This window comes from Ursus arctos, unplaced genomic scaffold, assembly GCF_023065955.2.
Source record: "Ursus arctos isolate Adak ecotype North America unplaced genomic scaffold, UrsArc2.0 scaffold_2, whole genome shotgun sequence".
NCBI classification, from domain to species: Eukaryota; Metazoa; Chordata; class Mammalia; order Carnivora; family Ursidae; genus Ursus; species Ursus arctos.
Genome location: NW_026622874.1, coordinates 69,004,611 through 69,019,112, shown reverse-complemented (window position 1 = coordinate 69,019,112; position 14,502 = coordinate 69,004,611). Strand labels below are relative to the sequence as shown.

Below are 14,502 nucleotides of genomic sequence, written 5' to 3'. Positions count from 1 at the left end.
TACAGTATAGGCACCCCTCCCCGGGAACCTGCAGGGGGTCACCGGGGCATCTCCCGCTTAGTCAGAAGTTAGGGTTGTCTCACCCACCCCCACCCAAGACGCCCAGCCGCAGCTCCTCCCACCCAAGTCCCGCAGCAGCCTGTGTGATCCTGATAAAATGCTCATTTTGTCGGGTCAGTTGTTTGCTTAGAGCCCCTCCCTGGCTGCCAGTGCTCCTAGGAAGTAAGGCAGACTCCTATAAACCACTCCTGTCTCCTGCCCCCATCTTTACCTGCTTAGCTCCTCCCTTCCTCTCGGATCTCAGCTCACAAGGAGGGTTTGTGACTCCCCTGCTGAGACTTCCTAGGCACACATCTTAGGCTCTCATAGCTTCTGGAATCTTTGCTGCCCTAGCCACGATGCTGACTGTAATTATTACCTTACTTTCAAGATGATTTCTCTCCCTCTCCCCATGAGACTGTAGCAAGACTCCCTGAGGGCAGGAGCTATGTCTGTTTTGGGCACCCCGCATTCCCAGCATGGAGCTCAGTGCCTGACGTGTGGTAGGTGCTCAGTCAGTATTTGTTGAATACGTGAAATGGATCATGGAGTTTAGCAGAAACTGAGTTCAGGTTTTCAGAGTCCCTCCTTGAGACGGAACTCGTTGGTTCAGTTGAACCTGGCAAGCCTTCCTGCAGCACTTCCTTATGCCCTTTCCTGCAAAGAGCAAAGCCCGGCTCTTAGCTTGCCCTAACCCTGCTCTCTGCTTCTCTCCGCAGAAGAGGTGGAGGATGTGAGTGAAGAAGCCCCGATGAGGGACCGCTCCCACATTGAGAAAACTTTGATGCTGAATGAGGACAAGCCAGTGGATGATTACTCTGGTAACCATAGGAAGGACCTGGGACTGGGGCTGGGTCCAGGGCTGGGCTCTGAGGCCGGTGGGTCCCCAGGGCTGAGAGCCCTGGAGATGGTGGGCTCCCTGGAAGAGGCTCACAGAGCAGCGTCCAAGGCCTGGGTGGAGGTTCTGGATTGGCAGGGAAGGAGGAGAGGCAATCCAAGCAGAGGGAACAGGGCCAGGGTTGAGGACAAATCCCAGTGCTGCCGCCTGGGGCCCGGTGCCAGCCTTCATGCGGTGGCTGGGGAGGCTTGCTAATGAGAGTTCATCCCATCTGCTTTGGTTTTTACAGTTTATAAAGCCCTTTTATTTCTGGCACTTCATCCTCAGAATAACCCAAGGCTTTCAGTGGGGCTCATGTCTCCTCTTCATTGATGAGCTAGCTGGAGCTCAGAGCAGCCACGGTTTGCACGGGGCACATAGCTAGAGGGGAGCAGTGGGAGGGTCGGGTCTAGACAGCCTGGCCTGGGGCCCCAGTTCCTGCTTCTGGGTCTCACATCCTGCGGGCTCCCAGCCTTACCCTGTGAGTTGCTTCTCCCTAGAGGGAGAAAAGGATCAGGTTTTAAAAAAAAATAGTGCAGGAGGTTTTGAGGGTGGGAGGGAATGCCTTTTGGTTAACGTTTTCTGAGGGTTGGGATGTGAACCAGCTCCCTCCAGGAATGCTAATGTATGGCAGTCCGCAGTGAGTGAGGCTGCCAGAGGGGGCCCTGCTCCCCACCGGCCTGGGCTGGAGCTGCCCTGCAGAGGGAGTCGGACTCTCTCCCTTCACCCTCTCCCTTCACCCTTCTCTGCCCCCAGTGGTGCTGCAGCGGCTTCGAAAGATCTACCACTCATCCATCAAGCCCCTGGAGCAGTCTTACAAGTACAACGAGCTTCGGCAGCATGAGATCACAGGTACTCCTTGTGGCTGATGCCCGTGCCCTCTTGCACTTTGTGAGTGGTGGGCATGAGAACACGTGGAGCTGAGCTTTCCTTGGTCATATGATCATCCTTCCCCGCACGGGTGCCCCAGTCTGCACAGGGTTTTGTGGAGATCACTTCATGCTTCAGTAGTACAGTTGTGGTTTCCAGGAGTAGCCAGTTTCCATCTCTCTGTGCTGAGGGTCCCCTGACTGGGAAGGGATCATGTGTTAAGTCCCCTAATTGGCCTGGAATCCTTTTTTTTTCTCCTCATCACTTCTTCGGTCGGCTTTCCTTGGGTCTGGATTCTTTTAAAAATTGATTTTCGGAATAATAAAAACAAGGGATACTTCTTGCCAAAGGAAAAAAAAAAAGAAGTAGTGGAAAACAGTACAAATTGAAAAATAAAAATCCGCCTCTTGATTTCCAGCATCTCCACTTCCATTTCCTGAGATTCCCTGTTAAATAGTTTCCTTCAAATACTTCCAGACATTTGCTCTGTGCCCATGAGCATACACAAGCGTGTCCTTTTCTGTTTGTGTTTTACCCGATGGTATGACAACACACGGCTGCGTGTGTGCAGCCCCACTTCGCCCTTTCTGAGCCTCTGAACGCACCACGCTGGGTAATCACTGTTCAACTGACGGTCAACAGGGCGTTTGCCATGTTCGGTTCCAAAAATGTTACAAACATGGCTCTAATTGTTAGGTATTCCGTGCAGATATATTTGTAGGACAAATGTTTCAAAATGGAACAGTGAAGTTAAACATTTTCATAGTTGCTGCCAAGTGGCCTTAGGTCAGACCAGTTTGTAGCCAGGATAATGGTCTGTGAGAGTCTAGTTCCCCCGCAGTCGTGCCCTTTTCCCAAGTCGTTCGTCTCTGAAAACTTTCACAATGGTATCTGAACGGTGAGTGGTGTTACACGTCTCTGGGTGTGAACTGCCAATTTCTATATTCTCTCATGTGATGCTCTCTATGGCTCTAAAGTGGGTAAGGTATTTAGGGAATCCATTATTCCTACTTCACAGAAGAGGAACCTGGTACGCAGGGAAATGCTGTGTTTCCCAGGATCACACAGCTGGAACCAGGAGCTGGAACTCTCGGCTCTTTGTCTGGGAGAATGTCCTTTTCCATGACTTCCCCTACAGCCTCTTCCAAGCCTAAGAGCAAATCATCCTCTTGGGCTTCCCAGGGGATGTGTGAGGTGGCAGTCTTCCGTGGCTTTCCTGTCCTCCACATTGGCCTTCCCTCGCAGCCGCAGACCCAGTGGCTTGGCCCTGGAGCTGCTCATGGTGCTCTGCGGGGAGGGCACTCCTGGCTCCTGATGCCACTTTCTGGGCTTGACTTCTCTCCCCTCACCTGTCCCAGTGCCAGGGATTCCGCTGTTGCCCTCCCTTCGGGCAGCCTCCCTGTGTCTTACCTGTGGCCTCCTGCACATGCCAGTATCGCCCCCTGCTGCAGACAGCCGAAACAGCAGCCCCCAGAGGGCCTGGTTCTGGTTAGTCTCAGCAGGAGCTGGAAGGTCCAGTTGCCCTAGTGTGTCCTGGGCCTGGGTAAAAGACACTGTCTGTAGGGTCTCTGTGGCTTTAACTGGGGACTCCTGACACCCCCTCAGTCTGCCTATCCCTTCTTGTCCTCGAGCCAGGGATTGACATCCAGAGATGCGAACGATTCATTGTGTATGTTTGCAGGCAGGGAGGAATGGGGCAGGGCCATGGTATCAATTTCAGGCAATTATATATGTGCCTGCCACTTACGAGACGCCGTCTTGGTCTTCTGGGACTAAGTTTTACCTTAGAGAAAGAAAACCAGCACCTCCAGAAGCAAGGTGCAAAACAAGAGGAATAGTGTACTCCTCTTTGTAGAAAAAAGATGGAGAATGTGACATTGGCTCCTAATGCTTAGACTACATGCATTAAAATGCCTGAAAGAAAATGTAGTGGGGGTTATGGCCTAGACAGACTGGGGAAGGGGTGGGAGACTTTCACTCTATACCTTCTAATCCTTCTGATTTTTTTTTTAAGATTTTATTTATTTATTTGACAGAGAGAGACAGCCAGCGAGAGAGGGAGCACAAGCAGGGGGAGTGGGAGAGGAAGAAGCATGCTCCTAGCGGAGAAGCCTGATGTAGGGCTTGATCCCAGAACGCCCGGGATCACGCCCTGAGCCAAAGGCAGACGCTTAATGACTGCGCCACCCAGGCGCCCCTATACTTCTGATTTTTGAACCAAGAAATTAAATACATCAAAATGGAAAAAAATAGGAAAAAAAAAAGTGTGTACTGTGCAAGGCCTCTGTGCCGGGCTCAGGGAGACAGAGAGGTTGGAGAACTTGAGGTGTATGTGACGCTGGGCTGGCTCCTGTGCTGTGGCTCAGAGATGACGAGTCAGCAGCCCGTGGCCGCATCCCCTCCCCGCCCCCCCCCCCCCCCGGTGTTGAAAACACTGGAGGATTCTGCTTTCCTTTCCTAGGGACCCCGACTAGTGTGGCTCAGCCAGGGTACTCTCGCTGCCTAGTCAGCACTCGGTCCTGGGGCCTGGCAAATAGGTCATGGTCTCTGGAGGCTAATTTGAGACTGGCCTGGAGCCCAGGGTCAGGATGAGCCTGAGGTAGGATGTCAGGGGGCCCCCGTCCAGGATGTCTAAGATTGTGTGAGCCTCTTTCATGTCTTTTTTTTCCTATTACTAATCCAGATAGCAGAGGTTTTTTTCTTTCTTTAATTTTTTTAAAAAGATTTTATTTTTAAGTAATCTCTGCATCCAATGTGGGGCTCGAACTCACAACCCCAAGGTCAAGAGTTACAAACTCGACCGACTGAGCCAGCCAGGCGCCCCCAGGTACCAGAGTTTGAACTTCTCCCCCTGTGGTAGCTCCCTTCTCCCCTTCTTATGAACCGTCCTGCAGATACAGACCAGGAGGCCTCAACCACAGTGAGCTCTGAGTTGGTTTTTGGTGATGTCACTTACTTCCTCCTTCTGGAGCCCGTGTGCCAAGGATCTGTGTAAGGCCAAAATCACATCTCCTGCTGTCTTTTAACTGGGTGATCGCACTTACATAGCAAGAGATGTGCCATGGACCCTGCCTGGTCCAGTGTGGAATTCTATAACTCTGTTAGATGGGCCACGGGGTGCGGTGGGAAGTATGAACTTCATCAGTCACTGCCATGTCTAATTCCTGCTGCCTACAGATGGGGAGATTACTTCCAAGCCCATGGTGCTGTTCCTGGGACCGTGGAGTGTTGGCAAGTCCACCATGATAAACTACCTCCTCGGGTTGGAAAACACTCGCTACCAGCTCTATACAGGTAATAGCGGGGTTGTTTTGCGTGTGTGTTGCCATCTCAGTGTCCTATATGAAAGCACCATGAAACATTCATGTATGTCTTCAATAGAACGATGAGAATTACGATCCGTCTTCACAGGAGCATTTTTCACAACGGCCGAGAGGTGGAAACCGCCCAAACATCCATGGGTGGATGAACGGATAAACAGAAGGGTCCATCCATACAACAGTATGGAGTATTAGTCAGTCTTAAGAAGGAATGCATTTCTGAAACATGCTACAACATGCATGAATCTTGAAAACACTATATTAAGTGGAATAAGCCAGACACAAAGGACAATAGCCTACAATTCCACTTACGAGTGCCTAGAATCATCCAATTCATAGAGACAGTAGAGCAGAGATTACCAGGGGCTGGGAAGGGGGAATGAGTGGGGACAGTTTCAGTTTGGGAGACAGATAGTGCTGAGGACTGCACAATAGTGTGAACGTGCTTAATGCCACTGAACTGTACACCTAAAAATGGTTAAAATGGTCAATTTCGTTACGAATATTTTATAAAGAAAGAAGACACTAGCTTAGCAAACAGGGTACCCAGTTCTTGTGGCAAACCCTCCCTGAAACCACTTGCTTATTTACTTACTTTGTAGTAGGGTCTCTGTCCCAGAGGTGACTGTGTTTACTGACCTTATGCCCATGCATGCAGGTGCCGAGCCCACCACCTCTGAGTTCACTGTCCTCATGCACGGACCCAAGCTGAAAACCATCGAGGGTATTGTCATGGCTGCCGACAGCGCCCGGTCCTTCTCACCCCTCGAGAAATTTGGCCAGAATTTCCTAGAGAAGCTAATTGGCATCGAGGTTCCCCACAAACTTCTGGAGCGGGTCACTTTTGTGGATACACCAGGCATCATTGAGAACCGCAAGCAGCAAGAAAGAGGTAATTGAGCATTTGTATCTGAATAGCGTGAGCTGTGTCTTAGAAAACCGTTCAGCAGTGGGTGGTAGGCAGACAGGGGAGAGGTAATGTGGCCCACGTTGTCCAAGATGAACTGGATCCCAGTCCACGTGTACTTGACCTTTAGTTAACTTGGGTTCTGGTTTGAACCTGACCTCAAACCCTTTCTGGTCAAGTGTCTGCTTTACCAGGCCCGCTTGATTATAAGCCTGTGTTAGACTTCCCAAAATCCTCTTCCAGTGGGAGAGGAGTGCCACTTTGGGCCCAGCGGACACTAGGTTATGACAGAGGCCCCTGAGTATCGCCATGACACAGGGCTGTCGACAGAGATGAGTCATCACAGGGCATTTGTAGGACTATAGGCCTAGCTGGTAGATCTCAATTTATGGTTATGACTCTCATTTTGGTTTTATTACTGTTTTATGACTAGTAATAATATTGTCACTAATAATTATAATAGTAAATTAACCTTTATTCTTCTATTAAGCATCAGATAATTGTATGTGTTATTGGTTGGTTGTTGTGGAAAAATTTCAAGACCGATATTCCTAGTCTCATCATTGTGGAAGTAAGTGGAAGGAATTAAACTATGTCAGGCACCTACTGTGTGAGAGGCAGTTTTAGTTAGGTACTTTCCTTCACTTATAGCATCATAATTCTTATGTCATCCTAGGTGTTATTGTTCTTGTCATTTTATAGCTAAAATGGTAAAGCTTGGAAGCATTTACTCTTCTGGGCTGGCCAGTGACAGAACCCAAATTCCAGTCTGGGTCTTGGGCCTGCTCCACATTGCTTCCCCCTAAATAGCACATCCTCTCTTTCATATCCTTCTGATTCCCTGACTTCATCCCTTTGATGTCTTTGCCACTGTCCCATATCTTTTTAGACAGTAGAAAGATCTCCATTTTGAAAAAGTATTTTACTTTCCTGGAGCCTTGGATTCCATAGATTAAAACAAGGATCAGGCTGTTCTTGGCTGAGGGCTGACAAGGTGCAGGAAATATGCAGTTAATTCTTTTAGTTTTTAGTTTTTAGAAGCCCAGAAAATCCCTACTGCCTTTACTTCCTTCAACCCAAGCAATGGTTTGGTTCTGGAAGGGGGCACGAGGGGTTTACGGTGAGCCTGCTCAGCTTGACTTCTTCCCCCCACCCAAGGTTACCCCTTCAATGATGTGTGCCAGTGGTTCATCGACAGAGCGGACCTCATCTTTGTTGTCTTTGACCCCACCAAGTTGGATGTGGGTCTGGAGCTGGAGATGCTCTTCCGCCAGCTGAAGGGACGTGAGTCTCAGATCAGGATCATCCTGAACAAGGCCGACAACCTGGCCACGCAGATGCTCATGCGGGTCTATGGGGCCCTCTTCTGGAGCTTGGCCCCACTCATCAACGTCACAGAGCCCCCCAGGGTTTACGTCAGCTCCTTCTGGCCACAAGACTACAAGCCTGATACCCACCGGGACCTGTTTCTCAAGGAAGAGATCTCTCTCCTGGAAGACCTGAACCAGGTGATCGAGAACAGGCTGGAGAACAAGATCGCCTTCATCCGCCAGCATGCCATCCGGGTCCGCATTCACGCCCTCCTTGTCGACCGCTATCTGCAGACTTACAAGGACAAAATGACCTTCTTCAGCGATGGAGAGCTGGTCTTTAAGGACATTGTGGAAGACCCTGACAAATTCTACATCTTCAAGACCATCCTGGCAAAGACCAATGTCAGCAAGTTTGACCTTCCCAACCGCGAGGCCTACAAGGACTTCTTTGGCATCAACCCGATCTCCAGTTTCAAGCTGCTGTCTCAGCAGTGCTCCTATATGGGGGGCTGCTTCCTGGAGAAGATTGAGCGGGCCATCACACAAGAGCTTCCCGGCCTCCTGGGAAGCCTCGGGCTAGGGAAGAATCCAGGTGCTCTCAACTGTGACAAAACAGGGTGTGGCGAAACCCCAAAGAATCGCTATAAGAAACACTAGGTCGTTGTGTAGCTGTTCTGGGGTTCCTGTTGGTGGATGAGCTTGTGTCCTAACTGTCTGAGAAGTCCTGGTTTATTAACCCTTTGAGCCACACTGGCAAGAATCATTACACACCGGAGATTTGGGAGTTAATTGAGGCCAGTGGTGGGGGAGGGTGTGGGTTGAGGGAGGCGCGAGGAAACTGTGAATTATAGTGTGCCCCTCTTGTTGCTTCAGTGGGGGGCCTAACTGAGGCACGTCAGGCCCTGCCGGCTTTTCCTGGGTCCTGTCGCAAAGGGACAGAGAGCAGCTAAATTATAGTGTATACTGAGGTGATGAGCGTCAAGCTGAAAGCAGCTGAAATTCCTTTTTACCCCTCTAAGCTGGGAAAATAGGGAAGACTTGATTTCTGTAGGGCTGCTCAGGTCCTTCGTGGCTTCCTCCCATACAGTCGTCCTCTGGTCCTCCAGCTCTCGCCTGCTCCTTAGCTTGGGTTGGCTTCAACAGGGGACAGTCTCTTGGGTCTGAATCCACCTGGGTTTCGAGCCTACTCCCAGGCCCTCCTTCCTGCTTCCTCAAGGAGTGGGGAAACAGTTTAGGATACCAGAGCACTAAGAGAGAATAGGAGTCCCCCAGGCTAGGAGAAGGAGCTGCCTTCCCCTGCCATTTCTCCGATGTAGTCTTATAAGCCAGCTGGGAAGCTTGGTCCCTTTCTCGGCCCCAAGAGGAGGCTGAGTGTTCCACGTATTCAGGGAACTTGCTTCTTGGAAGTGACTTCAGTGAAAGTACCAGAAGGGGCTCAGAGGGTTAATTGGTTTGCAGTGTGTCTTTGTCTATTGCATGTCTTGGAAAACTCAGACCCCAAAGGCGTTGGGTTTCAGAGGGGACGGTGGAAACCTTGCTCCTTTTCTTGAGGGTCTTCTCTGGGCAGCCCATCTCCCCCAAATGAGGAGGAGGCGGTTTCCACACCTTCTCTGCAGAGACGCTCTGCAGAGGAGTCGTTCCCTCCTGGTTTTCATGCCATGGCTTTTCCTTCCCCTTCTTCTCCATTCCCTGATGTGCCAACACTCAAAACTCAGAGTGATTTCCCACGAGTCAGAACCAGTGCCAGCCACTTGGTGTGGGTGGCAAGCAAGGCTTCCATTTCAGTTTTCCGCCTGAACTTGATACTGATTCCTACCACATGTAGCACAGGGCAGCCAGGGCCTTCAAGGACCGATGAGTGTGAATATGCGTCTGCTGCCTTGTCCAAGCGAGATGAGGGAGATAGCAGAGGCCAGAAGGCATAGAGGAAGGATGAGCTGTGAGGGTCCTGCCTGGCTGGTGGGCAACCTTGGAGCGCAGCAGGGGATGGAGGGAAGGAGCCTTTTGACGAAAAGCAGGTGGGTGAACAGTTTGTGCAAATCCGGGAGACCTGGCCCAGGGCTGCCCCGAGTGGCACCTTTGGCCTCCTGAGCCAGCCTCCTTTGGGAGCGAGCGATCTGGGGGGCTTCACCATGAGGCCTGGGTTAGGGCCCACCAGCACCAGGAGGTCACCTTGGACCAGAAGGAAAGCAAAGATGAAGGCAGACGGGAGGCACTCTGAGGACTAGGCCGTGGAAGCAAATTGGTCATCGATCAGATCAGGTCCCCATGAAGAATTTGGAATTCCTGCTTCCCAGAGTGATTAGCACTCAGGTGCGTGCTGCAGCAGGATCTGGAACCTCCTGCAGGACAACCAGAGGCCCCAAGCCTCCAGGACATTGTTTCCAAGGACAGAGCCCAGCAGAGCACCAGGCACCTGCTGGGACACCCAAGGAGCCTGGTCACCAGGGCCTGACGAGCTGCTTTTCTTCTCATTAAAAACCAACCCTCGCCTCACCTCCCCTCCCCATCAGTTACCCTCTCAAGAGTCTGCCCTCCCACCTTGCTCCTTAATGTTCCCCATGCCCTCAAGCTGCTCTTGGCGTACCTGGTTTTCTCTCGGCAGCGGGGCCGTACAAAGTGCAGAACTGTCGTAGCAGCCGATGCCCCCGTCACTTTGGGGGAAGCGGGTGCAAGGAGGCCAGTACATTCATACAGGAACTATGTTTTCATGGGGGGGCGGGGATGACGTTATCAGTGTGATCCTTTCTACCTTTCTTCGTTCCATCCATTTGCCTTTTCTTACTCCTGTTCCTCTGCTCTTTCGTTGACCTGCCTTTTCTCTAAATTGCCGGTTGGCTTGTCAGCCAGTCCTCCTGGGCTTTCAGTGTTTTTTGGGCCCCTGCTCTGTGGATGTGGATTTCAAGCAGAATTCTGACTCTTTGGGCGGGGGGGATTGGGATCTGGGGGTAAATTTAGGATCCAGAGATTTCCCCCCAAGAGGAGTTATCTGTAAGTATTTGTGCCTGAACGGTTGCTGTTTCTCTCCAAAGTGAAAACTTTCCAGTGTTCTTGCCATTCTGATTTCATCAGGGAGGAAATCTCAATAAAGTTCAGTCTCTCTGTGACACCGCGTGCTTTCTCATGGTCTCCGGGAAGCTTAATCCCTTTCTCTTCTTTTTATCTAGTGCTAGACCCTTTTTTATTAAGACTTAATTGTTTTTCGAGCAGTTTCAGGTCCACCGCAAAACGGAGAGGGAGGTAGAGTTTTCCTGCACTCCCCTGCCCCATGATGCACAGCTGCCCCCACACCCACTAGCAGCACCCCCACCGCAGTGGGACAGGTGTCCCGACTGATGAGCTGACGCGGACACGCCGCAGTCACCAGAGCCCGTACGTTAGGGTTTGCTGCTGGTGTGCATTCTGCGTCTTTGGACAAGGCGCCATGATGAGTGCATCCTTACAGAATATACGGTGTATTTCCACTGCCCTAAAAATCCTGTTTGTCCCTCCCGTCTCTTCCCAACCCTGAGTGCTGCTTGCTAAGTTTCTTAGGGATAGATTGACAATCCACGATTTGCCCACTCTTGTTTTAGGCACTGCCTGCACCTTCTTCTCTAGACCCCTCCTGCTGCTCCCAGCACCCCTGTGTCAAAGATGACCTTGAAACCCAGGCTTCCTGTTGTAGGATTGGAAATGAAGACATGCTCCCTTCTCAGCCCCCGACTGCCATTCTCCCTGGCATCCAGGGCAGTAGCCCGTTCACAGGAACTGTGGAAGCTTCTGTCCCCAAGTCTCTCAGGCAGACATGCTGCTAGGTCCATGCCCTCAACCGCACCAATGTCCACTTGGTAGCTGAAGGCTCTGGGGGAGAGAACTGGGGGGTCTGCCCCGAATGTAAGGACGGTGCCTCCCTGTGGCTTCTTCTGAAAGTGGTGCTCCCCACGGCAGGACCCCAGGGTTCCTCCTTGTTCTTGTTTTTAACAAAACCTTGCCCCGTCCTTGACTCCCCGAGCCGGTGCCCTTCAAAGCAGAGCTCCTTTACTTTGAAATTTTACATCAGGGGTCCTGAGGACTTCACACTCTGATTTAAAGCGTGTTTGCAAAAAAGGAACTGGGCCCTGGGGAGTCAGTGGGAGGTTGGAAATAGAAGTGGGTGTGAGAGTGAACAACATGCCATCATGACAGGGTCGGCACGGGGAGGGTACGGAATTTGGTGGCCATCTGCTCTGGGTTTCCTAAGTCGGGAGACGCTGATCTCAGGGTGGCACGAGTAGGGCAGTGTGGCTTATTGCCTCCCTCGCCCTCGGCCTCCTCCTGATTTGGGGGTCCACAGGCCACATTCAGCAACGGAGTAGCTTGACCTAGCTAAGGCCACTGCTGCCCTCCCCCAGGTCAGCTCTCCCACCCATTACTGCAACCAGTGTCTTCCTATGATTGGGAGAAATATGGAGTGTTTCCCTGGAAAACGGAAGGTAGGTGAGGTCTGTTTTGAAGATAAACATCACACAGTAGAACCTGCCAGCATGTTCAGAATGTTTCACAAGCCTTGTACCCTGCCGACCACCTTTACGTTGTCTGCCACGAGGACAGCAAGATGCCTGGAGAAAGCAAAATCAGAGACCCGTCTGCACGTGGCCAGACGATCTAAGGGGCTGAGCGGAGAGAGTCTTCACAGGGATGCGTGTGTATGTGGATATGTGGGGGTTACCTGTTATATGTATAAGGGGCGTGGAATGCCTGCATGGAAAACTGGTGTGTGTGTGGAAACCAAAGTGTATGTGAGTGTTTGTGGCCAAACGATCTCTGAGTATGTTGCACAGTGCCCAACACGGAGGACTCATTACCTGAGTGCCATCAGAATGAACAGAAGAGTAAGCGGGTGTGGGGGGAGTAAAGCAGGAGTCTGTGCATCGTATGTTGTGTGTAGAGGGTTGGTGGGGCGAAGGTATGTCTGGGTGTGGCTGTGAAGAGGAGATTGTATGAATGATGTGTGCATGACAGATTATGGGAGCATGGGCATAGGCAGGTGTGTGTGTGGGGGGAGAGCCAGGAAGACCCAGCCATAGGAGGACACCTCCAAGGCTCTGGTTTTGCTATTGTAACTCCCCCCCCAAGTGAACTGAGGGGGAGTCTGAGCCTTCAAAAACTCATAAGCACTGGCAACATTTCATGCTGATTGTACCATCTGTGACATTCGGCTCAGGCTTTTCTCAGTCCAGGGAAGACTGCTTTCCTTGAGAAGACCATAAAGGCAACAAAAAAGAAGCATAAGGAAAACAAGAAAATGAGAGTAGAGACATGGATTTGCCTGTAGCAAAGGTGTATTCCACAGGTTCTGAGGTATTCCTTGTACCAAAGGGTAAAAAGATAACATGCGTAAGTGAGCACTTTCTGTGTCTGCTTGCAGCGTGAAGCATGTTCTCTTGTTTTCTCAACATTTCAGTGGGGAAGAGAACCAACTTCTAGAGTGCTCCTTTTGCCAGGAACTGGGCTATAGACCTATAGACATCCCCACAGTTACGCTTGACATGATGCGGTAATTCTAACAGCCACACGCCAGGTGCTTTGTGTAACGCTCACACAGCCCCCCAGGTAGGGAGCCATCTTGAGTGGGAAAGAGTAGAGACTCTGGAGTTGGATTGCTTGGGCTCCATCCTGGGCTCCAGCACTTACTGGCTGGGCAGCACTAGGCAGATGACGTAGTAGTTCTGTGCCTCAGAATCCTCAACCAGGAAATGGAGATACGAATAGACCCTCTCTCTGCGAGGCTGAGGTGAGGATGAGATCACTTAAAACATGCAATATGCTTGAAGTAGTCCACAGCCCACAGAAAGCATTCCATGCATGTTATTATTATTCATAATTTACTGATGAGGAGACTGACGGTCAGCGGTGGGGAGGCGGCATGTGGAAGTGGGAGGGCCAGAATTCCATCTGAAGCAGGCAAGGTTACTTGCCCAGGGTCACATTTGGTGACACTGGTCTTTCTGATCCCAGGGCCTTTCCCTCCTCTTCAGAAACTGGCAAAAATGCAGAATTACCTAATTTTTTAAATGATCCGTCAGCACCGTGACACTTGATAGTAACGAAATTTTAAAACACTTAAATGTAATTTGCATTATAAAATTTATTTATTTAAAAGATTTTATTTATTTGAGAGAGAGAGAGAGAGATGGGGAGATCACGAGCAGGGGGAGGGGTAGAGGGAGAAGCAGGCTCCCTGCTCAGCAGGGAGCCTGATGTGGGACTCGATCCCAGGGATCTGGGATCATGACCTGAGCCGAAGGCAGATGCTTAGGGGTGCCTGGGTGGCTCAGTCGTAAGGCGTCTGCCTTCTGCTCAGAGCGTGACCAGAGTCCTGGGTTCGAGCCCTGCATCGGGCTCCTCTGCTGGGAGCCTGCTTCTTCTTCTCCCACTCCCCCTGCTTTTGTTCCCTCTCTTGCTGGCTGTCTCTCTCTCTGTCAAATAAATAAAATCTGTAAAAAACAAAAAATGAAGGCAGATGCTTAAGCGACTGAGCCACCCAGGTGCCTGCGTTAGAACATTTATTAAGGTGGGGAGCCTGGCTGGTTCAGTCCCTAGAGCCTTCGACTCTTGATTTGAGGGTAGTAAGTTCAAGCCCCATGTTGGGTGTAGAGATAACTTAAAATCTTAGGAGTGCCTGAGGGACGGATCCTGGGGGAAGACCAAGGGCCCAGACTGAGAAAGAAAGACATCTGTGTGCGGCCAGTTAGGAGTCAAGGTGAGATGGGGTGGGTTAAGGAAACCTGGCCCTTAAATGGAAGCTCAAGGAGTCTGGTCTTGAGGCCACTGCCTGTCTCTGGACAAAGGGGGCCATGAAGAAGCAGGTAAGGTCCGGCGGGCAGCAGCACGGGGGCTCACGGAGAGACCAGAGCTTGGCACCACGGAGCCTATTTTGGCAACCCAGCCTATCTGGTCCACCGGCTGCTGTTTGGAGGGGTTATCGGGTCTCGGTCCTCCCCAGATGCTGCCCCACCGCTAGGAGCTGGGGACCAGTGCTGGAGCCCCGTAAGGAGGCGGTGGAGGAGTCTGGTCAGCAGTCTGGTCCTCCTTAGGAGCCCCCCTCGGGCCCTGGACCCCGCTGCCCCTGGCTGACCCTAGCTGCTCCTGGCCCCAGCCCGGGTGCAGATCATCCCACGGGACGGCCTCCCGGGCCCGAGTCCTCACCGCGGC

General features: G+C 51.4%; 1 protein-coding gene across 8 annotated transcripts in view; it reads left to right on the top strand.

The window, feature by feature from the left end:
• Window positions 1-10,433, top strand: part of SRL (sarcalumenin) — a 46,757-nt gene extending 36,324 nt beyond the window's left edge. For 5 of the 8 annotated variants that reach the window (XM_057315076.1, XM_044391527.3, XM_044391525.3 and 2 more), the window contains 5 exons: window positions 759-860; window positions 1,673-1,768; window positions 4,964-5,080; window positions 5,765-5,998; window positions 7,172-10,433. In XM_057315076.1, coding sequence (XP_057171059.1) covers window positions 791-860; window positions 1,673-1,768; window positions 4,964-5,080; window positions 5,765-5,998; window positions 7,172-7,983 — 1,329 coding nt within the window. In that variant the 5' untranslated portion in view covers window positions 759-790 and the 3' untranslated portion in view covers window positions 7,984-10,433. The remainder of the gene's footprint in view (window positions 1-758; window positions 861-1,672; window positions 1,769-4,963; window positions 5,081-5,764; window positions 5,999-7,171) is intronic. The other 3 variants (XM_044391528.3, XM_048224879.2, XM_044391524.3) reach the window with 1 other exon arrangement.
• Window positions 10,434-14,502: the final 4,069 nt, after the last annotated feature.